Source organism: Miniopterus natalensis, chromosome 13, assembly GCF_054644295.1.
Source record: "Miniopterus natalensis isolate mMinNat1 chromosome 13, mMinNat1.hap1, whole genome shotgun sequence".
NCBI classification, from domain to species: Eukaryota; Metazoa; Chordata; class Mammalia; order Chiroptera; family Miniopteridae; genus Miniopterus; species Miniopterus natalensis.
Window position 1 is genome coordinate 3200743 of NC_142093.1, and position 24614 is coordinate 3225356.

At 34.5% G+C, this 24614-nt stretch overlaps 1 protein-coding gene across 1 annotated transcript in view; it reads right to left on the minus strand.

The window, feature by feature from the left end:
• The window catches only part of ROCK2 (Rho associated coiled-coil containing protein kinase 2), a 77856-nt gene that overhangs the window by 15059 nt on the left and 38183 nt on the right, over positions 1 to 24614 (minus strand). The window contains exons 5-23 of the mRNA XM_087823346.1: positions 20320 to 20580; positions 19856 to 20000; positions 17060 to 17198; positions 14917 to 15008; positions 14079 to 14238; positions 12006 to 12066; positions 11487 to 11498; positions 10118 to 10197; positions 9914 to 9962; positions 9204 to 9339; positions 9019 to 9110; positions 8532 to 8778; positions 8036 to 8142; positions 5915 to 6074; positions 3794 to 3954; positions 3237 to 3421; positions 1665 to 1734; positions 977 to 1080; positions 626 to 812 (exon numbers count right to left, since the gene is read on the minus strand). Coding sequence (XP_087679472.1) covers positions 626 to 812; positions 977 to 1080; positions 1665 to 1734; positions 3237 to 3421; positions 3794 to 3954; positions 5915 to 6074; positions 8036 to 8142; positions 8532 to 8778; positions 9019 to 9110; positions 9204 to 9339; positions 9914 to 9962; positions 10118 to 10197; positions 11487 to 11498; positions 12006 to 12066; positions 14079 to 14238; positions 14917 to 15008; positions 17060 to 17198; positions 19856 to 20000; positions 20320 to 20580 — 2448 coding nt within the window. The remainder of the gene's footprint in view (positions 1 to 625; positions 813 to 976; positions 1081 to 1664; positions 1735 to 3236; positions 3422 to 3793; positions 3955 to 5914; positions 6075 to 8035; positions 8143 to 8531; positions 8779 to 9018; positions 9111 to 9203; positions 9340 to 9913; positions 9963 to 10117; positions 10198 to 11486; positions 11499 to 12005; positions 12067 to 14078; positions 14239 to 14916; positions 15009 to 17059; positions 17199 to 19855; positions 20001 to 20319; positions 20581 to 24614) is intronic.

Below are 24614 nucleotides of genomic sequence, written 5' to 3' on the forward strand. Positions count from 1 at the left end.
TGACATACACATAAAATAATATATAGTGGAGTTTTTATGTCTGTCCACAAATAGCACCATGCTGTATTTATCTTTCTGTAACTGCTTTCACTCGACACTGTATTAAGTTGTTGATAGAAAGACCTAATTAATTCATTTTAACTGATACAGTGGTTCCATCTTCTACCAGATCTCATCCACACACTCATTCATCTATTGAGGAGATATTTGAAGTTTTGCTATTACAAACACGTTTGCTGCTGTGAGCATTGTGTCTGAATTCTTCTAGCACATTTACCTTAATGTGGACTTTCTTTGGATAATATATTTAAAATTTACTGGAAATTGCCATACTATTTACTGTACTATTCTATGCCATACTAAATTTACACTCCCCATAGTAGTAAATACAAATTCTGTTTTCCAGATGCCCTTCAAACATTTAAAATTACCCAAGATACTAAATTTCTGTCACTGTGATGGGTGGAAACAACACTGAGCATCTGATGGGTAAGTGGAATGAAAATCTTGTAGCCAGCACGTGCAATTTTCATCTGGATCTATGTTATTTTCCTTCTGCTTCTGAGGAAGGTTTATGATACAGTAGTTTAATTATAATAAAAAAAGAACCAAAAATTTTACTTACGGATGCAATTGTAGCATCTTTCTCACTGAGTTCCTGTTTGTGCCTTGCCATCATCTCTTTGATCTCCAGCTCTTTCATGATTTTCTCTTTCTCCAAATCAGAATACTGTTCTTCAGCAATTGAACGAGCCAGCTGCTCAGAATCTGCTTTGGTCAAGGTGATCTCCAGCTGTGCAGCCAAGGAGTCCCTACATTTTAGAGATATATCATCATATCATCTTCAATTTCACTATGAAGTCAAAGTTTCTGTCTAATTCACTTCATCAACAATTTTTATTTGGAGTACAGCAGGCACTCTTCTAAGGGGCAGGACATGTGGCTATGAACAGGAGAGACAGGATCCTGTCCTTACCTTTCATCCTGTAGTTCCTGTTTCTTCTGCTGTAATTCTTTACAAAGTTTGGTCTTTTCTTCACACTCTTCTTTCAGTTCCCTAACCTGTGTTTTATAGAGGGTCTACACAGCAAAACATAACAGAAACATCATCATCATCATCATTAAGATTATTATTTCTACATTCAAAATCTATCCAGACAGAAAGTTGATACAAATATATTCATAACACTGAGTAATGGTGAGCCCCTGAGCAAATTAATACGCTTATTAGTCAACCAATTAATAAAGTTCAGCTAATAATTTAGAAGCGTGATTTTCAACTGAATATCATACTGAAATTTCTCATGAAATGACACAGGTTGGTAGGAATAAAGAGACCAAAAATTACTAATTTAGACAAGATAATTTTGTTGGTTTAAATCAATGAAGCAGAGGTGATGGCTACTATTTCCTATTTGAAAACTGAGCTCAAAAAAGTACAAATGTTAAAATGACAATTTTATTTCTTTCATTACGAAAACAGTCTTCCTCTAAAAGCAATACTTTTAATCAACTTTGTAAGGTATGGGTGTGTGCTTAGAACTATTTTTCTAACAATGATAATAGGAACTATTCTAAAGACAAGAATCATTCTCCTGGCTCTGCAGCAAAAATTTTAATTCTACAAATACAACTATTTTCAAATTGATGTGTCTGGAACTTACGGAGAAATACTGTTCTGCTTCAAGCTGATCTTGGAGCTCTTTCATTTGCCCATCCGCATCTTGCCGTTCTCTGTGGTAACATTGAGTCAAATGTTTAGATAAGTTATACACATATTAAACCAGCGATTCTTAAAATGTGGTCTGGGGAACCCCTAGGAGTCCCCAAGACACTTTTAGACAATCCACGAGATCATATCATTTTCAAAATACTAAATAAGCATTATTGTGTGTTTTTTAAAACTCTCATTCTCTCGCTAGTGTATATGGACTTTTCTTGAGGCTAAAGGCATATCATGATGTTATCCCTCCAAGAGCTAATGAAATGTGTACTTTTATGTCTTAAAATTCTGTTTTAATTTCTAAGACAAAAAATATCATTAGATATAAATCACATAAACAAACATTCTTTGGCCTTTGATAATTCTTGAGAGTATAAAGGGATCCTGAGACCAAATAGTGCTCTATTAAACCAGTAACACTAAATTACATATTTTCATACATGCACTGTAATCAGCCACTTATGCCAGCCAAGTTTTAGAATGAAAAGAGCAGCCCCAAATTGGTTATCTTATATGAGTGAAGAAATGACTTATATGAGGGAAGAAGGCCTGAGAAGAGGTAAGGAGTTCAGGGTTTTATATCTAAATGTGACGGTAACTGCACAGATTTGTACACTTTGTAAAAACCCAGTGAGCTCTAACACTTATCATTTGCATACCTTTTCTGTACGTATGTTAATCTTCAATAAAGAAATAAAAAATAAAATTAAAAGCAAACCTAATACCCCATTTAAGAGGTTAGGTTAAAATAAGTTAATTCTAGGCTTATTAATAAACACAAAAGTTACAGCTTTTCAAAAACATATCTTAGTATGTTTTCTATTTTCTAATTAAATTAAATAATATATATTTTTTAATCCTCACTGGAGGATATTTTTTCCATTGCTTTTCAGAGAGAGTGGAAGAGAGAGAGAGGGAGAGAAACACCAATGTGAGAGAGGCACATTGATTTGGCTGCCGCCTGCACACACTCCAACAGGCCGGGGATCGAGCCTGCAACCGAGGTACTTGCCTTTGGCCAGAATCGAACCCAAGACCTCTCATTCCGCAGGCCGATGCTCTAACCACTGAGTCAAATCGGTTAGGGCACTGAAGTATATCCTTAAAAGGTGATTTAAAAATGTATATGGTATTTGCTTAACAGTGAAACATTTCCAAGTCCCAGGCACTAAAGGACAAACAAAACATGCATGGACTAAGCTTGAGGAACAGTTCCGAGAGGAATCTTAAGAGCATGGGGTGAAAGTCCCAGACATTTTCTTCCGTCCAACACCACCACTCTTTCTATCATTGTATCAGACTAAGGTGGCAGTAGTAAAAAACTGTTGGGGAAGCAAATACAATCTTCTTGAAGAACAGCAGCATTCAACACATTACTTGTACAGAAAAAAGAGACAATATGGTCAAGAAAATAAAATGGTCAAAAAAAAATCCCCAGATAACCAAAATTACAGTAATTTACATGTGGATAGTTGTGCATATTAGCAAAACTTTGTCAAAACGATTAACTTACTTTCGAAGTTCACCATTCTGTTTTTCCAAGTTCATTTTCATTTCCATGAGATGATTATTCTCTTGTTTTAACTGCTTTTCTGACATTTTTAGTGTGTTAACTTGCTGTGTTTGCATCTTCAAGTCATTTTGTGTGAGGCAGCGCTTTTGAGTTTCCTGCTCTATTTTTAATGTCAAGTTTCTAACCTAAAAAATAAATTGTGTACTTGATATGTAAGTAAATTATTTTGATTTTTTTAAATCAATGAAGTTGGCAGCATATATGATGATGCAAAACAGATTTTTGTCCTCAGGCAGTGAATTCATTTCACAGTAAAATACTTTTTGTATTTTTGATGTTATATTTTAAAAATGAAATATGGCTTTTACAGTAAAAATAACTTTAAAGTTTTAAAAATTATGATTCATTTAGTATATTATCCAAATTAAAAATTGGTAAAATATTATTTTATATTTAAAAAATTTTTAATTATGAAACCATCATTGTACCTTTATAAATAAACCTAGTTTACTATTAATTCATTAAGTAGTTTATTATTTATTAGCAAACATACTTACATCTTCATTTAGCACATCTTTCTGCTTAAGGAGTTCATTTATTTTCTGCTGTGACTGTTTGAGGTCACAGTCTAATATAGAGCATTTTTTCTCAGCTTCCAGCAATAGGTTCTCCACTTTCTGTTTTAAAGTCCTTTCCTCCAAGAGCTTTTTTTCCATTTCTAAAGGCACAAAAATGAATATAATTTTGAATTTACAAACAAAAGAAGTATATTAAATACATGACGTAGTGCTAATAAAAATTCTAGAGGACAGGCCTCTGGGAGCAAATTTCCAAAGTTTAAACCCTGGCTCCAACACTTCGTAATTATTTGACGGGTCAAGTCAATTAACCTTTCTGAGGCTCAGTTCCCTCATCTCTAAAATGGAGATAACAGTACCTACTCTTAGAGGGACATTATACAGATTTTGAGTTAATATATGTGTAGCGCTTCAATGCTGCCTGGCGTATAGCAAACACTTGATAAATGCTCACTATTAAAAAAGAATTTCTAATGACCTAAGAAATGTTCATAATATTTTTAAAAGAAAAAAGCAGAACTATAAAAAATTGAGAAAATACACAAACGTCACCCCGATTATTAGGGCTGTGATTAATCCTTACTTCTTTATACTTTCTATATTTTCTAAATCATTTGCAATAGCTTTTGTTTATTATTAATCAGAAAAGGCTTTTAAAAGCCTCTTTCAATCTCAAAGTATAAAGCACGCAAAGTTTATGTCTAATCAAGGGATTCCCTATTGAATGTCAAGTTACTACAGTTAAAGGGTTACCTTTTAATATTCCGATTAGAAAATCTGTTCAAATCCAACTAGGCTCCTCTGCTCCTTCATACCTAATGCTCAATACTTAACTGTCATTTACTACAGAGTTAAGTAAAAATTAAACCTATGAATATTTAGTTTTTAATGAACTGTCTTCAAAAGTATGGAAAAATGAAACTATTCTTCACATGCTATTAATAGCTAGCATGGTTTTCACAACAACCTAATACTTTAATTGTCCCTTTATCGGAAACAAAGCACAAAAAGTTAAGTAACTAGACAAGGTCACATAACTAGTAAGTCATTGATGGTTAAGTCATATTCTTAATCAACGGAGACAATGATCTACAGTGAAAATATCAAAGGCTTTAGACCCAGATTTGAGTATCATCTACAACATTTAAGTTTTGTGTACTCCTGTAAAACACCAAAGTCATCATGCATCTTATGTTAGTGTTGTAAAAAGGAGTTTGAAAAAAATGGCAGTTATTATGCTGAGTTTATTTATTTTCTTCAGTTCAGAGAATAACCTATGAACGAATATACTCATTTTTAAAAACCAATCACCCTACTGTGGGCACAAAAACCAGAAAGAGGTGTAAGTGGATTTGCTGAGGTGATGGAGAGGCAGATTCTATACCTTGTATGGGTGATGGTTACACGTGTACTCTATGAATGTGAAAACTGTTGGCACCTTTTCTGTTACGAGTTTTACGAATCCTTCACAAGAATATTGATTTCCTTTGGAATTTCAAATCCATCATAATTATAAAGTCAGTTTGGAAAACAAGTAATTAGCCTAAGAGAATTCCAAGACACAGGCTGGTTTGTGAAAAAGTTAACTTTGTTATCTTACCCTACATTCATTAGTATTGCATGTTTTTAACCAAATCTAGTTAGTATCTTCATCATGCCAGAGCTCAAAATATTTAGTGAGCTTCTATTCTAGTTAAGTCACCTACTATTTTAAAATCTTTATCTTGAAGAAAGTGGCAGGAACCATTAAACTGATGAAATGTTAAACTAAGTATTTAAAAAAAGAGCACCTCTCCCAAATCTGAGTAGATACACCTAGAATTTCACATTCTGTATGCCTGCCTGTAACTATCGATACCACGAAATCATTAATTTTGCTCTGGTCTAAAAATGTGGTTGCATAATTTTGTCTGGGCCATCCTGTTTTAGAAATGATTGTTGCCACGGGGGCAGGGTGTATACATGTAAAGCTTCCCCAATAGTGCTTCCCCTCCAGTATTTAGCAATAAAGTATAAACGAATATTTTCAAAACCAAAGAACTGACTGCAGAGTCAATGCTTACTAAAAGCTACTGGAAACCCTCTTATAAGAGTGCGTACCTTTCATGGCTTCTGATTTGGCTTCTTCAATGGATTCGTAGATCTTATTTTTATCTGCCAGCCGTGCTTTTGTAGTCTTGTGCTCGGCTTCTTCTTGTTCTAAGCTCTGCTGTATAACTTTCAGCTGGTATGTCATATCTATCTCCAGGTTGTTCTTCTCCTATTAAAGATTCAAAGGGCAGCTATCAACAAAAAAGACTGCTGACAATTTCAAAAGCTTACGAAGGTTTTTTTTAATAGACTTTCTAAGAAGGTCCAATACTTTCCCTCTTCTATTCATTCAAACTTCTTGTATAAGTAATCTATGCACTCTACCAGTTTTCTTTCCACAGTACCCATCTCCCACACCTACACTCTACTAATCTGAGATCTGTATTGAGATCATTTGCTCTCAAGTGATCAATGATATTCTCAATATCAAATTCAAATGGCACTTTTTAGTCTTTACCTCTTTTGAACTCGCTGTTGCTCTTGAAACTATTTCCTTGAACTACCTGACACTGAATTCACTTGGTTCTCCCCATCCTGCTCTCATCTGTTGTGTCGCTTGTGATATTCTAATTTGGCTGTCTCACAGGCTCCTCACAGGACAAAAATGGACTTACCACTGTTTCCTCTAAAACAGCTACTTTTCCTTTACTCTTTATTAATGGCGCCACTATGTATCCCATCACAAACTGGGAACCTGAACTCATCCCTTCAGTACTTACTACTCACGTGCCACATCTAACCAGTTACTAATTGCTGCCAAACATTCCTCCTCTAAATATTTCTCAGATTCATCCCTACTTTCCACCCTTTTAACCACTGCATTAGTTAAGTCTCTATTATCTGCATACTAAAAGAGCCTGATTTTTGTCTCCTGACCATTCATCTTACCCTCCTCAAATCTATTCTCCTCATGGTACACAGTGATCTACCAAGTTAAAGATCCTCAGTGGCCAGTCCATTACTTAAAGAAACTGTTTCCTAACAAAGTATTCAAAATCTTGCATGATCTAGCTCATGGTTAGCTCTGTGTCCTCACTCTGGTCACTGAATTCTCACTCTTACAGGAGGACTATACTGGCCTGCTATTTTTGTAAAATTTCATTGGAACACAGTCACGCCCATTCCTTTATGTACTGCAGCAGAAATGAGTAGTTGCAACAGAGAGGCTAAGGTCTTCAAAGCCTAAAATATTTACTGTCTTTCCCTTAAAACACTGGAATTTGTTGCCCCTGCTCTATACTCCAGAAATATTGAACAGTTTACACTGAAACAGACTAGACCTTTTTTATTTCCCACCCTCTGTGCCTTGCTCATGCTGTCCTCCCCAACTCAGAACGTGCCTTTACCCTGTCAATCAATCCTGCCGTCAGATTAGGGATTCATCCTGTGCACCTACTACTCTATGCCTTGTCCATACCTCTACCATTCGATTTACCACACTGCCTTATAATTATCTCTGTGAATTATTACTACTTTAGAAATTACCCATTAGATTGTGAGGTTGTTAAAGGCAAGGAATGCATCCTGATATTTCTACCACAGATGACACACTAAACACATAAATGAATGAATAAGTGAAATAAAAGATTAACTGCAAAGAGCCTAGAAATCATACAGTGTTTTTAAAGAAAAACTTCTGGATGCCAAAAGTCATAACTTTATGTAATTTTTAAGACATGTTATGAGTGAAAATCTGAGTTTTCCTTGGACCCCGAGAGAGAAGCACCTTCATCATACACACTCCTCACCCCTCCCTCCATAAGCATCTAACATACTAAAGGCTGCTTATGTAGAGCTATGACAAGCCTTAAGAAATATATATCCTGCCCTGGCTGGTGTGGCTCAGTTGGTTCAAGTGTCCCATACCAAAAGGTTGCAGGTCCCATCCCCAGTCGAGTATGTTTCTCTCTCTCTCTCCCCCTTCTTCTCTAAAATTAATGGAAACATGTCCTCAGGTGAGGATTAAAAAGAAAAAAAGAAATACATAGCCCTAGTCTACACAACCAAGTCTAAATATAAGAGTCCATAAGTATGCAGAAGTAAATGGTTTCTCTTATTATAGAATAAGCTTTCCAATTTGAAACTCTATAGTAGTTTTCTTACACAAATATAAAGCTTAACATATTTTACCTTTTCCAAATCAGTGAATCTCTCCTGTAGTTGTCTCTTCTCCATCTCTACTTTTGCTAATAAGATTTTGCCATTCTTTACATCTTCTTCTAGGCCAGATATTCTACCTAAAATTGCAACATTTTAGAAAACAATAAACCCACAAAGTGTGTGTGTGTGTGTGTGTGTGTGTGTGTTAAGAATAAAAAATTTGGATGTCACCTCATACTTTGAAGCTGTTATTTATGAGAAGTTTTATAATTTTAGATACAGTTGAGATCCTGTTGTACAGTTAATGCAACTGGAACCCAATTTACCACCTTGGGAGGTAGCTTGATACTTAAAATACCTCAAACTATTTGAAAGTAAATTTTTTGCTCACAAAATTTCATATTAATAATGTACTTCTAACACCCCAACTTTACACATTCTGAAACGTGCTACCCCAGCACATTAGGCATCATCTAAAGTTATTTCCAAAACATGCATCATTAAGATGAATTCAAGTGCAATATACCTTGTAAATCATTAATTATCTCGGATCCATGGGTTCGGTCCCTCCTTTCAGATTCTAGAATCGACTGAAGATTGATAAATTCCTTTTCGAGTTTTAACTTGGCAGTCTCCAACAGGCAATTTTTATCTTGTAGATCTCTGTTGTTAGATTCCAACTGCTGAATCTGTTTTGAACTTTCTGCCTGGCTTTTTCTTAACCGGGCTGAAGTATCAGACTCTGTTCGCAGCAAAGCACTGGTTTCATCCAGCTGTTATTCCATTCAAAATCAAACAACAACAAACAAACAAACACAGGTGTATATAATGAAAACATCTCAATTTCTTACCCCATTACAAAGTATTTAAAACAAACAAAAATCTAAAAATACTTCATGATTTCCCTTTAAAATTAGAGGTAAAATCCTTTTGTAACATGTCAATTAAAACTGTTAATATAGGCAATCATAAATAAAATTCAATATCCTGATTACAAACTGAGATCAACTTACTTGTTTCTGGAGCTGATTCACTTTCTCAGTGGATATTTGAGAGCTCTGGTTTCTTTTTTTCAAATCTTCAAGTTGATCTTTTAAACTGTTAACTATAACAAAAAGCATTTCAGTAGCAAGCTTCAACACAACACACACATACTTAATTTTTTCTTGGTAAGTAATTAATATTCTACACCACAAACCATCATTTTCCAAATTTCGTTTCTTGTCTGCTTCGTGATCAGCTTTCCTCTGATATTCTGCATTTTTGTGCTGAAGAAGTGCCTTCTCTCTTTCTAATTGTCTTAATGCTGATTCCGCATTTTTCCTTAAGGTAATCTGAAATGAAGCTTTACGTTATTATTAGAAAAAAGTATGTATGAAAATCATAATAAAAACAAAAAACTATTTATTTCAGGCAGATAAGAAAACCTAAATAAAAGCTTTAACTGCTGTATCATTGAAACTACAATAATGTTTTCCATATTTTAAAAATAGTACACTACTCTTAATACTGTGTTTTGTTTAGTAATGAAAGTCAAACTTTCTGTCACCAGTGAACCATCTTTATGAGATTAAAAGCATGGGTCAAAAATGTTATGAATAAGCATTTATAAAAAGAAACAATGGTCACTTTTTGTTTTTAAGCCACGTTATTAATACAAAAGGTATTTTTTACTTGAAATATCTACACATACTAAATTAACTAAAGTTTTGCAAAAACATAACAAAAATGAAGCCTATTAATCATGATTATCCTATAACTTTAGTCCTGTCCATCTATGCTACAAGGTACGTTTTATTATAGATCAAGATATGTATTAATATGGTCCTAAGAAAACACTGTAGATAAATCAGGCATCAAAACTTTTTATGAACAAAAATGTTAAAAAAAAGTGCAGAGCAACTTTACCTCTTCTTCTAGTTCCTTTGATACTTTCTCTAGGCGAGTATTAGCAGATCTAAAGAATTTCAAAAGAAACAGCAAGTAAAATAACTCCTAATTTACAATAAAAGCATTTACCATAAATTTTAAAATAATCATATAATTACATTTTTAGTAATATGTTTAAATTTAAATTTTATAATATACTGTTTAATTATCTACAAAACATACTTGCACTTCTGCTCTATTTCCTCTTTGGCTTGTATCTCAGTGCTAAGGTGTTCTTCTAATGTGTACAGTTTTTTCTGAATCTGTCAGAAAAGAAAAAAACTAATTATAAAATTACAGTCACACTTAAAAGATGAGAGACTTAAAGAAAACAATTATAATCTTCTATTTTCTTTTAACTTAATATAATCTCCTCTATAATGGTATAGTATTTATACCTTCCAATGTGACTTTTATTGACAGGGAAAAATTCTCCATCTCTTGCTTTCTGTCAAGGACAGTACACATGTATGTACGATCACACTAGGTAAACATAGGAATGAGAGGCTCTAATCTTGGCAGAATTCTTAATGAGAAATTAAGTTTCTCATTAATTATGAATAAAGGATAGCCTCCACCGTTCTCCCACAGATTTAAAAATACTGTTAGCATTTGTGCTTATAAAAGGTCTATATCCAAAACAAATATTTGGAATATTTGATTGAACATGCTCAAATATATACTTGTGTTCCTAAAAATAAGAATATAAGCTCTTCTTTATATCTTTCTACACAGTACTGTAAAGAGTTGTCATCAATAACTCTTTTGAATAAATGACAGCTAATAAATTACAAGTCATCTTGTCAATTCTTTAAATCTTTCTAAGCCATATCTGTCAGTCTTTAAACAAACTAAAATTACAGAAAGTATTAAACAATCCATTTTTGGAGCATTACCACCTTCAAAAAGACTTAACTTTTTGAGTTCCTTTTTGCCTTAGGGACAGTGGCAGGCACATGACAAATGTGGTCTCATTAATCCTAACAAAAACCCTAAAAAGTTGGTAATATATCTACTCAATAAACTAAGATCCAAAGAAGATGAATAACTGGGTCAAGATAGCACAGCTAATAAGTGGGAGTACCAAAAAAAAAAAAAAAGTCAACCTAAGTCTGTTAGATTCCAAGGCCAATATTCTTTCCACTAATTCTTCCTAGTGATCAGGTTATCCACTGGTTTCTTAAATATTTCATATACCTTAAGCAAAACTATATATTTTTCTCCTAGTAAGAATATATAGGTCAACGAAGTAGTCAAATTTAACTACTACTGCATTAATGTAACTTGATCACAGTAGTTATCACGTGCTAATCAGAAGTTCTTGCTGCTAATCATATGTGTCCTTGATAAATAAAAACAAAAATACATACTACATATGTTAAATAACAGATCCATAGGAGCAATAATAAAAGGGATACTTGGTAGAAAAAAAGGTTGGAAACTTCTGTCTTGGGAAATGTAGCTCCAAATGCTAAGTGGCATAAGGCTATATCAAACACTGCTAGAGTGATGGGTCTGTCTCAGTTTTTCAAGATATATGACATCAACATACCTCTTGACTTTCCTATTTAAAACAAACAAAGAAAAAACACAGAAAACATTAAAATGCTTGTTTTATTTCATAAAATTCCTAAAACACAAATCATACCAAAATTATCCAACCAAATACTGTAAAAATTTGATAAAATTGTCCTTTAGATAAATTCATTGCTAAATACTCAAAATTTGAATCTCTCCACTATTTCTGTACACTTTCAATTTATTATCTGTACTTCCATAGGACTAAGATTATAAAATTTTCTAACTGGTATTATAGCTGTTCATAAACCTACTCTGTCACTTTTGCTACCAAAACTAAGCCTAACACCATCGTTTTAGTAGCCATTGTATCTTACATAATGATACTTGTCAAAGAAATAAATTATTTCAATGTTATGCTGAACTGTATCGCAACAGAGAATGCCATTTAATGACTCAAAAAGTAGCATCAAATAAACTTTTAAAAATACATGGACATTACTAAAATACTTGGACATATGATTAAAATAGAATAGTAAAAATTTATACACACTTCATTTTTTCTTGATTGCACTGAATCATTTTCTCTACAAGATGGAAAGTCACTTAATAACCTAGAAGGAAAGGCAGGAGAATAAGTTATTTTACATGTCATTTTAATCCATTTTCTAATACCAACTTCTTAGAATTAAATTCCAATCACAAAGATTTCTTTTTTTTTAACTTCAACTTATTTTTATTTTATTTTATTATTTTTTATTTTATTTTTTTAAAATATATCTTTATTGATTTCAGAGAGAGGAAGGGAGACGGAAAGAGAGAGAGACAGAAACCTCAATTATGAGTTATTGATCAGTTGCCTCCTGCACACCCCCTACTGGGGATGGAGCCCACAACCCGGGCATGTGCTCCGACAGGAATTGAATCACAATCTCCTAGATCCTAGGTCGATGCTCAACCGCTAAGCCACGTCCTGCCGGGAGTTTCAACTTATTTTAAATTATAAATGAAGCAACATATTCTCCTTTAGACGCTTATACTGTTTTCAATAATTTAAAATGCAAAACTTTTCTTGCCTCTTACTCTTACCAGATACTGTTATTTAACACTGTTGAGACTGGAGTCACTAAATGAAACTATACTTTCTCCCTCTTCATCGAGTTCCTGTAATTATTTTATTCTTCTTTTCTAGACATTTTCTAGAAAGAGACTTCTCCTTTTCAAAGATAGCAAGCATCTCTTGATCTCCAGGTCTTAACACATAAGTGATCACTTCTATTTAATTGTCAAATTCTCTCTTAACCGGATCCTTCCTCACCTGCCTATAAACATTTGTGGGTATCTCCTGACACTGATATCCTCATTTTAGTCAGCATTACGATAGTTTTGAGAACACTGCTGGTACCCGGGTGACCAATTCCTGGTTTCTCTGGGATTTGTCCCAGTTTTAGGATGAAAGTCTAATGCCACATCCTAGGAAACCACTCAGGCCTGGGTAAATCATAATGGTTTGCCACCCCCATTATTACACATGGAAGTACCAAAAAGTTTCTCCGATGTCTTTAATGCTTCACTCAATTATTTAAAACCCTTTGCGGTCGTTTGTCTACTCTCAGCCACCAAAGTTTTTTTACCGTTCCGGTCGTATGTCTGCTCTCAGCCACCACAGCAAGGAACCGTACGAATCTTAACTCTATTCATTCATATATCAGTTCAAAATTTCTCTGAAAGCTCTTAATTCCGACCAGTACGTCACCCATGTCCAAATTTAATACGACCGCAAAGGGTTAACACTTTTCAGTGGCTCCTCACTGCCTGTAAATTCAAAAGTTCCTTAGTACAGCACACAACGATCATCTGTGGCATTATTCTTCCCCTAACCTCCAACTTCAATCTATTTTCTAATCTTACCCCCAAAACTCACTTCATTCGACCAATATTTATTGAATGACCTGTGCCAGGCTCTGTGCTAGATGAAAGGATTTGGGCAAGAAAACTAGTCTTATCAAGTCCTCCAAATGGTTATAAGTCAGTAATATATACCCTATGTTTGAGCCCCACTGCATTACACTACTCTGCTCTCAATGTAAACTTACATTCCAAACTTTTGCTTCCACTACTCACCTCCCCACATCTCGGCCACTCAAAAGCCCCTTTCTTATCTTTAAATTTGGCTAAAATGCTACCTCTGCCCCGAGGTCTTCCCTAACTTCTCCCTACCCTCAACCCAAAGAAACATGACTTTTATTTTTCTTCCAAACCACCTTAGATTTTTCTGGATACCTTACTTAAGGCAAATATCACATTCTGCCCTTCATTATGAGTATATAATCTTCTCATATCCCCTCATTAGTTGACAAACTCCTTCAAAAGCAGGTATTTGGTCTTATCTATAACCCAAAATAATACAGAGCATTGCCTTGCATTCATTTGTAAATGAAGGTCATATAGCATTCAAAAATAAAATAATGAAATTAAATGAAAAATAACTCTTTTGACAGTCCTTTTGGAAAAACTCTAAGTTTAAAACAAATTAATGCTTTTAAAAAAATATAATTCAGTCCCAAAGCAAGACAACTCTTTATAGCTAGACTCTGAAATAATAAAAATGTAACAAATCACATACAAATTTTCTCTGTAGTAGGTAAATCCTATAAAGGGCAGCTGATTTCCCACAAAAGCTTTAGGAATTGGGAAGGTTTCTACATCTCCTTTATCATCTTCAATGTCATCAAAATTGCTGCTGTCTATGTCACTGCTGAGTTCAGGTACTACTGGAGCCGCCGCTATTAAAAGAAAGAAATTATTTCATTCATAATCAAAAACTAAATAAACCACCCTTATTTTGTTTTATATTAACAATATATTATATTGATATTAATGTACTATATATTAATTATAACATTTTTATGATTTACTATAAAAATTTTAGAAATACATTTTCTATTTTATCATTTCAAAGAATTAAAATTTTATAAGAACATTATTACTACATTAAATCAGTTGCAAATATAGGTAAATCAATTAAACAAAAAAAGCAGTATGATATTACTCTAGGTATTAAAATCACAAGCAGCAATAATCTGCACATACATTTTTTTCAGTTTTCTACATTCTTTAAATAGAAATATTTCTTATTCTTCAAATTAAAAGTTTGTATTTCCCCATTCTGCAAATTACTGAGATCCATAAAATTTAAGTCAACAAATAAAGAAACCTATAATGTTTGTTATAAAAGTATTGGGAAATATTGCTAATAAATACATATTTATCGGATGCTTAGTTTGCTAAAATACTGAGGTAATATTAACATAGTTATAAATATTACCACTGGACAAAGTTGAAATAAAAACTCTAAATTTTAAAATTAGCTAGCATTAAGTATATGAAACATGCTTATTAATTCAAAAGAGAAATCAATTTAAAATGTGATGGAATGGAAATATTTAAATATATTGACTTACTCTCTCTTATGTTATCCCAATTCCATTGATCATTCTTAAAGAAAGGATGTTGTTTGATTTCTTCTACCCCATTTCTCCCAAGTCGTACCTCCCTAAGCAATGCAGTTAAAGATTATATAAAAATAAGGTTATGAAAAGACAAAAATATTAACTCTTTATCTTGACAATAAACATAAGGATCACAAGTGAGTTTGAGATATCTTTTTAAAAGCTTCAGCATGAATGTTTCTCAAACAAAAAGCAATCTCAATTTTATAGTATATAACCTCTAAAGATAAATTCAAAAGACTACAGTGTATATAGTAAATGCCATGGAAAGTGAAATATGTTTCAACCTGTAGCTTGTGCCAAACAAAAATACAAATACACGAGACTTCCAAATGAAAAATTCACCTGCGTGTGCCAAAAATGAATGACCAACTTTAGGACGTAAAACAGATGAGGATCTGACTTCTGGCCCAGAACAATTATCAAAACCTTTCTAATAAAATTGTTATTTTAAAACCTCTCCCCTTCTTAAAAAGAAATCATATATTGTACTTGAAGCTATCCATATTTACTCTGATAAATCATATCTATATTTATATTAAAATTATTCTGAATACAAAAAATGTTAACTAATAATTTCATTCTTTGATCCTTTGAGTCTTTGATAAAGACTTATGAAAATAAAAAGCATGTTTTTTATATGCCTTGGAGCAATGTTTAAGAGAAAAACCTGTGAACATTAGAGGGAAGTGCTCCTAGCCACACTGATGGCATTACATTCTTTTCAAAATATCTTTTCTTCACCTACAATCACTCTTTACTGAAACCTCCCTCCCAAAAAATTGCTAAGGCAAATCTTTCATGAATGGTACTCTTTTCAGTAACATATGCTACATCCTAATTTTATATTTGATCTTTCAGTACAAATTATGGTCATCCCATCAAATCAAAACACGATACAGGATTTGTTTTGAATTTATCAGCATGGATTGTACATTAGTCATATAATTAACGAGGCTTAAAGTTTTATTCTACAAATGACTGGTAAACATATAAAAATGATTAACCTCTTAATCAGGAACAATAAAAATAACTTTTCTTACTTCAGATAGAAAAACAAATTCCTAATATTCAGTTCGATGAGAATGAGGAAAACAATTATTGTTAAAAAATATCCCCTGATGGGACTTCTCTAGGTCAATTTTGCAACATCACTACAATTCCCAGAATTCTGCCTTTAAGATTTTATCCTACAAAAAGTATGAAAGATGATGCAGGAGGATGGTCACTACAGTACTTTTAACAGCAACTAGCTAACAAACATAAGGTGTGCTAAGAAATCAACATTTTAGAGCTATAAATGCTCTTACTTTAATCTATTCTGATCCCATCATTTTATGGGTAAATAAAATTATTTCCAAAAATAGTAAAATAATTCCCCTAAGAAAATAAACCTAGTAAGTAAGGTTTGGATGGGGGAGCAAGTACCCTCTTGTATGTGTTGATCCTTTGATAGGATGACTCCTGTCACAAATATAAATGGGAAACCAGAAAAGAACTGAATGGAGAGGCCGAGGAAGAAACTCTGAATAGCTTTCTAGCTTCTCTTTTTGAGGCAGGTTTTCAAAACATTGTTCATCTATTTTGTTTTAAGAAATATAGAATTTCCAGGACAGACTTGCTCATATTCAAATGCAAATAAAAACAGGTTGGAAAGGAGGCACTCCCAAGTCAAACACAAACTTAGTTTTTAAGATTTTAACCTGTTGAGTATTTCTCTGCACAAAATGCTCTTCTCTAAAAAATTGTACAATCAAGGGTAGTGTGGCTTAAGCCACCTTAGAGGAGAAAACATGAATACAAGTTTTATTTCTCTCAAATGCATTATTTTACAAAGTTCTTTCTTCTTAGACATGAGGGTTAAGGTTAGAGTTAAATTACAATTGGGCTGCATACACAAAATGACGAGGGTAACCCAAAACCAGGCTTAGAAGTCTTAAAAAAAAAAAAAAAAAAAGCTAATCCAGGATTAAGTGCAATTTAGATAAGGAGAGAGATTGATTTCATATGTAAATAAGAGTTAGGTATGCTTTCTTTTCTACAAGTTTAAAAGGTAAAGGTGTCATCTCTATAAAGACATTCAATGCATTATTACCTATCTGTTAGGAAGGCACAGATGAGATTCTTCGCATGTTTAGAGATTTCTGCATCTTCAGGGAAACATAGTGAGTTCTTATGATCCATAATTTTGCTATATGTTCCTACAAGTGAATCTGCATAAAATGGAGTATCCCCTAAAATTATAAGAAAGAAGACATTGACTGTAATAGAGAATGCAAATTAAACACTTTTCATCTAATGTTTAAACAGGTTAAGTTTAAATTTGTCACATGCATGAAAGAATGGTTATGGGCCAGAAGTCTCAGTCAAAACAATCAGGCACACACCAAGAATAGATTTAAATTTTAACCATACCCATGAACCATCATCAACCCTTATGAGCAAAATAAAGTCAATGCTAACTCTAGAATTTTGTGGGGGAGTTTTAAATAATGGGAAAGGAAACAATTTACTGAATAAAGAAAAAGATCACTAAGTGATGTCAGAGTCCTCTAATGCTTGAGTTGGATCATGGATCAGCCTTTGGAGATTACTCTCTAGAGCTCTGTTATACAATACAGTAGCCACTAATCACATGTGGCAATTTAAAGTTAAATTAATTACAATTAAACAAAATGAAAAATTCAGTTCCCTAGTACACCAACTGCATTTCAAGTGCTCAATGTGGCCAGTGCCTACCATAGTGGACGCACAGCTACAAACCATTTTCATCATGACAGCCTGGACAGTGCAGCTCTAAGAGGTAGATCAGCCCTATTAGTTTCTATATGAGGAAGCCGTGCACAGAAAGATGACATGATTTGCCTAAGATGACACATATCTAGAGATGAAATGGCAGAAATGGTCTCCCAATGCAGTGTTCCGCTGACTAATGACTGTGATAAAGAGGCAGTCAAACAAGTGTAAAGACAGAAAAGTTGAAGGCATCATTTTGGCCAGTACGCATGTAAAGCCATAGGCCTAAAGGTCCTGCTAGTATGCCTTAACTACAAGTCACCTTAGTACAAAACAGACTCACAAAGCAGCCAAGCCAAAACTTCAAAAGGGGTATTCAGGTACGTAGCTTTTATTCGTTTTCAAAGGGGAGTGGAGGTAAGCTTTGAATTCGAGATTCTTCTAGTGCCATTTTTAATTGCAATAGAGTCTTTTAAATTGACTCCAGTGCCAACCAACCTGAGCAAGCATCAGGGCAAGCTCAGAATACTGCAAATCAGTGCCATTCAAACCCATTAAATTCAGCTTTCAGAGTTGAAAACAGTAGCAGAGGTTTAAATCTCTTCAAATGACCCATGTCACTTCTTACAAAGTATGTTATTTTCTAAGTCCTTAGGAGTCTAGGCAAATAATAGAATGTATTCTACTTTCAAAAGATTACAAGACACACCCAGTGCATCATCAGATGGGGCTAGAGGTGGGGAGAATGGACAGCTGCCTGGAAACATGGTGAATACAGAGAGACCCACTACAAAGACAAAGGTCTAAACAAAGCAGGTCATACTATGACACAACACTAAGCATAGCAAGGCCAATGCTCATGACCAGGATGGTCATCAAGAGAAGGCGATTTAGCCCTGGCTGGTGTGGCTCAGTTGGTTGGAGTGGCGTCCCATACACTAAAGGTCTCGGGTTCTATTCCAGGTCAGGGCACATACCCAGGTTTCAGGTTCAATCCCAGTCGGGGCATGTGCAGGAGGCAACAGATTGACTTTGCACTTTCACACATCAATGTTTCTCTCTCCCCTTCTCCCTTCCTCTCTAAAATCAATAAAAGCATTTCTTTGAGCGAGGATTTAAGAGAGAGAGAGAGAGGGAGAGAGAGAGGTAGAGAGAGAGAAGGCAACATACGTTACAAAAAAGTTCCCTGCCTAATTATTATTTAAATTTGGGATTTAGCAAAATGTTCTGATTTTTTTTTAAGCAATAACTATACTCAGCTATCATATACATTTTCTAGATTTTTCTACTACCAATTTCTTTTAGGGCAATCATCTATAAAATAAATTCCCCATTTTCAAAATATATATTCTCAACTTTAAAGTCATTTCATATAACATTATTAGCCTTATTACAGTTGCCCCAGAAAGTGGATTTGGCTACATCTCTCTCCCCAAGCCAGATGACTCAGTCACTGACTTCCTTAGCCAGAGATATTTATATGTCCCTAGTACTTAGGAATGGGAAAACTTAAGAATGAAATCTATGATGTAAAGAAAAATTTTAAAACACTTAAGCCTTTTAAATTTTGATTTGATGAAAGTAAAAGAAATTATTAAATTTGACTGAGCTTCTTGAGACTGAAATATAAAATATATTTATATTGATAGTCAAATGGTCAATAACTATATGATCTATTTTACTAGAAATTCAAACCAAATATATAAACAAGGAATAAATACAAGAAATACAGTAACAAAAATTACTAACATAATTAAACAAACTAAAAAGTACTTTCAGTCCTCTATTATTATTGGAACAAATATGAATAGCTTTATATTTAAGATATTTACAAATACTATTAAATTAAAAAATCTTAGAATGGAGGCCCATTATAGCTGTAAACTTGCTTCTTGTAGTATTTTCTTAATACAACAAGGTCTACTGGAGGAATATTTCATAGCAGTATACTTTCAATTGCTTTCATATTCTACTCAATTTTACAGTATGAGGTTTGGTTTTAATTCCCCAATTAACACATCAGACACTAATTCAAAGTTTTCATAAATTCTATTTCTCCCCTAGGACACATTTAATTAATATTCCCAAATTCTTGAACTAGAACCAAAGTGTCATTAGATGGGTTTTAAAAAAAGAACATTAAATATTTACTTACCCACCAGCATCTCAAAAAGGAAAACACCCACAGACCACCAATCGCATTCTCGCCCATAGTAGCCATCGCCCCCTTGTGATTTTAGAACCTCGGGTGATATATAATCAGGTGTTCCAACTGCTGTATCACAATGCACCATGCCTGTCTGGGTAAATAGCAGAGATAAAGAAACAAAGATGTGTCTAAAAACATACTCACATAAATGCAATTAATTCAATTATTCATGTAAGTAATATAAACTGCTACCAATGGAACTTCATTGCTTACAAGGCTTTGGGAGGAGAGAGGAAAAATGCATTATGAAATGCATTAAAATCTGGATATTTTATTATCTTGTTTGAGTCATGTACAGTAAGCAAAACTAAATTTATCTTTGTTTAAAACTATAAAGTCTGGATTAGAAGTGTTTCTTTTATTTTTGTTTCTCAAAAACCAGCAGCATTTTTTACTTGCTTATTACTTACTTCATCCATCTTCATACATGTGCCAAAATCTGCTAATTTTAGATGTCCATGTTTATCCAAAAGCATGTTGTCAGGCTTCACATCTCTGTGAATTAAGCCCATGGAGTGTATGGCATCCAGGGCAAGAACAACTTCAGCAGTATAAAATTTGGCCCATTTTTCAGGTACATCATAGTTACTCATAAGGTTTACAAGGTCTCCACCAGGCATGTACTCCATTACCATGTACAGATACTTATCATCTTGAAAAGCACAAAAGAGCTGAAAAATAAAATGAAAAGAAAAAATTTTAAAAAAAGAAAGAAAACCAAAACCATAAACAGAACAAAACCCCAAAACTGCTATTACTATTGAAATAAGACAAATTATTTTATGTCCAAAACTAACTTGAACTTTATGAAATCTTTGATTTTGGACCTGGACATCTTTAAGGGAAAAACAGTTATCAGACAAAACTTCGGTCTGGGTACCGTCCTCACACTTGACCAACAACATGTGTGTAAACAAATCACATTCCCCCTGGAGAATACAAGGGTCTATTTAAATGGAAATATTGTAAAAGAAAAAAGAACAAGACAAAAGAGGACAAACTAAAAAGCTCACAAAGAAGGGAGCTGAGGAGGTGGGAGCAGCTCAGAAAACCTGAAAGATCCCAGACTCGATGGCCACGAGAAAAGGGACAGGCCCCACCACTGGAGGAGCGGGCGGGGGCAGCCCCGGAAGACTGCCCTCCTCCTCTCTCCCCGTCCCCACCCTCCTGCTCATAATGAGCAGCAAGTGGCAGTGTGACAGGCATCCACACAAACAGTGGCATTGGGACCAGAGAAATAAGACAACAAGCTAGGCTGCTACGGACCCCCAGGGAGAGACGACAGAGAAATCACAAATTCAGAAGGAAAGCTATCCACATTCCACCCCAAAACATGTCCCACCTGTCCCAGAAGCAAGCAATTGCAAACAAAAAAGGTTTCCACGGAGTAAAAGAGCGCAAAACCAACAAATTAACATTTCTGAAAAACCAAAATCATGACATACAGACAAAGCAATTCAAGAAACAAAATTGCCCATATACACGTGAGTCTATATTGGGGTTTTCTATTCCATTTAGTTATTTTATTTGTCTGTTCTTGCCACCAAGTACTGTAGTGTTTTAATTAGTTCTGTTTAACTTGCTTGATATCGACTGAGCTTTTTAGATCTATAGGTTTATCGATTTCATCAAATCTGGAAAAATTTTCGCCATTATTTCTTCAAGTATTTTTTCTGTCTCAGCTCCTGTCACACAACCCTCCTGCCCCTTTCTCAGACTAGAGTTACATATATAATCTGCTTAGTGTTGTCCTACGGGTAACTGATACTCTGTTTTTTTCCCCGTCTTTTTTCTTTTCCCAGTATTTTTTCCCCCGATATACCTCATCTTGTATAGTTTTTATGCTGTCTAGAGAAATGAAATAAAAGACTTGTATGCAAATATTCACTATTTATAATAGCCCAAAGTGGAAGCAATTCAAATGTCTATCAACCAACAGGTGGACAAAAAAAAGTATTGTGCTTATACTGTGTTTCTACCCAACTAGGTATACTGCAATACAATTCTGATGCTAAACACCTAGAGTTAGCATCTGATCCCACAAGTTAAAAGCTTAGTCTTCTATAAGACTCCCCTCACTTCAGTCATTAAGTCACACTTCCGGAGTCCCCAGGCCACCTACATTTCTGACTAAATTACTAAAAATTCAGGAGTTTCATGACCCCCTAAAGTACAACAATTCACCAGGATGACTCACAGGACTCAGGAAAGCACTATACTTATGATGACAGTTTTAATATTGTTATTTTTTAAATTCTCACTCAATAGTATTTTTTCCATTGCTTTTCAGGGGGGTGGGAGTGAGAGAGAGAGACATCGATGTGAGAGAGACACACTGATTGGCTGCCTCCCGTATGCGACCCCCAGGGCTGGGTATTGAACCTACAACTGAGGTTCATGCCCTTGGCCAGAACTGAACCCAGGACCCTTCAGTCCAAGGGCCGATGTTCTAACCACCGAGCCAAACCAGCTAGGGCTGATCACAGTTTTACTTTAAAGGATACACATAGGGTGAAGTCTGGGAAAAAGCACACAGCTTCTGTGCCTTTTCCTTGTAGAATCAGGGTGCATCACACTCTGCAAATCAATATGTTAACCAATCAGGAAGCTCCACTGAGTGTGGATGTGCAGAATTTTATTTAGGGTCTCATTACATAGGCATCATTAAACAAATCATTGGCCATGGAATTAAACCCAGTCTTCAGGTCTGTTCTCCCTGGGTGATCAGTTCTCATCTCAAAGCTATCCAGGAGTTGCCTCATTAGCATAACAAAGACACTCCTATCACTCTGGAAATCCAAGCACTTTTAAAAGCTCTGCTAGGAACTGGGGACAAGGAGAATATATTCTTTATTATACCACACCACACAATGGAATATTATTCAGCACTAAAAAGAAATGAAGTGCAGTACATGCTACAATATGCATGAACTTCAAAACAGTATACTAAGGGAAAGAGACCAGATCCAAAAGATACTATTGTATGATTCCATTTATCTGAAATGTCAAGAAAAAGCAAATCTATAGAGACAGAAAGCACATTAGTGGTTGCCTGGGGCTGGAGAGAAAATGGAGGACGACTATGGGTACAAGTTACCACTTGAGGATAGTAAAAATATTCTAAAATAAGATTTTAGTATGGGTGCACAACTGAAGATCACTGAATTATACAAGGTGATCGTTAAATAACTAAATAATGCACAGGAGACAAAAGCTGGAAATAACCCAAATGTCCATGTACAGATGAATGGATAAACAAATTACCCTACATCCATGTAATGGAATACTATTCAGCAATAAGAAGGAATAAACTATTGATATATTGCATCATGGATAAAGCTCAAAACAATTTTGCTGAATAAAAGAAGCCAGGTAGGATGGGATTAAAGTTAGAATGGACACTGTAGAAGAAAAGATCAGTAAATCTAAAGACATAGCATAAAAATTATACAAAATGAGGCACACCAGAACAACAGAAGACTGGGAAAAAATAAAAAAACAAACAGAAAGAATATCAGTTACTCACAAGACAACACCAAGCAGATTATATATGTGTAACTCAAGTCTGAGAAAGAGGCTGAGAATTATTAAGAGACAGGAGCTGAGAAAGAAAAAATACTTGAAGAAATAATGGCGAAAATTTTTCCAAATTTGATGAAATCAATAAACCCATAGATCTAAAAAGCTCAACTGATATCAAGCAAGTTAATCAAAACTAATTAAAACACTATGGTACGTGGTGGCAAGAACAGACAAATAAAATGACTAAATGGAATAGAAACCCCCAATATAGACCTATGCATACATGGTCAACTGTATTACAGCAAAAGGAGGCAAGCTATACCAGTGGGGAAGGAAAGTTTTTTCAATATGTTATGTTGGGACAACTAGATATCCACATGGAAACAAAACATGTAATCCTTAAATAAAACCCTATTTTAAAAAATCAATTCTGGTCTGATCGTAGGCAAAAAAATAAAAAGTCAAATGGATTATAACATAATGGATCTTCATCAAGTTTAAGGTAGGATATTAACAAGGTAGTAAAAAAACTCTTAAATGCACCAAAAGGCATTATAATCATAAAAGTTTGATTAAATTGTACTACATAAGAGTTACAAATTTCTAGCCATCAAAACATGCTATTAAAGGAGTCAAAAGGCAAGCAGCACATAGGGTCTCAGAGCTCTACAGTGTAAGGAAGAATGTTCATGCATGAGGATGGCTGCCGTGGGGTGCTAAGGCCCAAGCAGGGTGATGAGGAATCGAGACAGAGGGAAGTCTGGCCTGGGATAGCAGAGCCCAAAGGGATGAGGAGGGGAGAAACATCCAGGAAGGAAGAATCAGAGCCCAAGTAGAGAAAAGAGGGGGGTTCACAGAGGGAGGAGCCGGGGGCAGCAAAGACAGAGACTGGTTATGCAGGCTACACGCAGGTGGATTGATCAGCAACTGAAATAGATAATGGAAGCCTCATTTCCCACAAATACAGACAGGAATAAAACTAAAATGAACCTTATGGAGTTAGACTAAGAAGTATCAATGTGAACTTATGGTTTTCAATATCTGTAGTGGACATAGAAAAAAATACAGCTGTGTGTGTGTGTGCGCGTGCGCAAACAACCCACTGAGAATGTCTGGGAGCACTGACATCCCAATAGCCATGAGCACACAATATCAATGAACACTTTATAAAGGTCCATTTAGC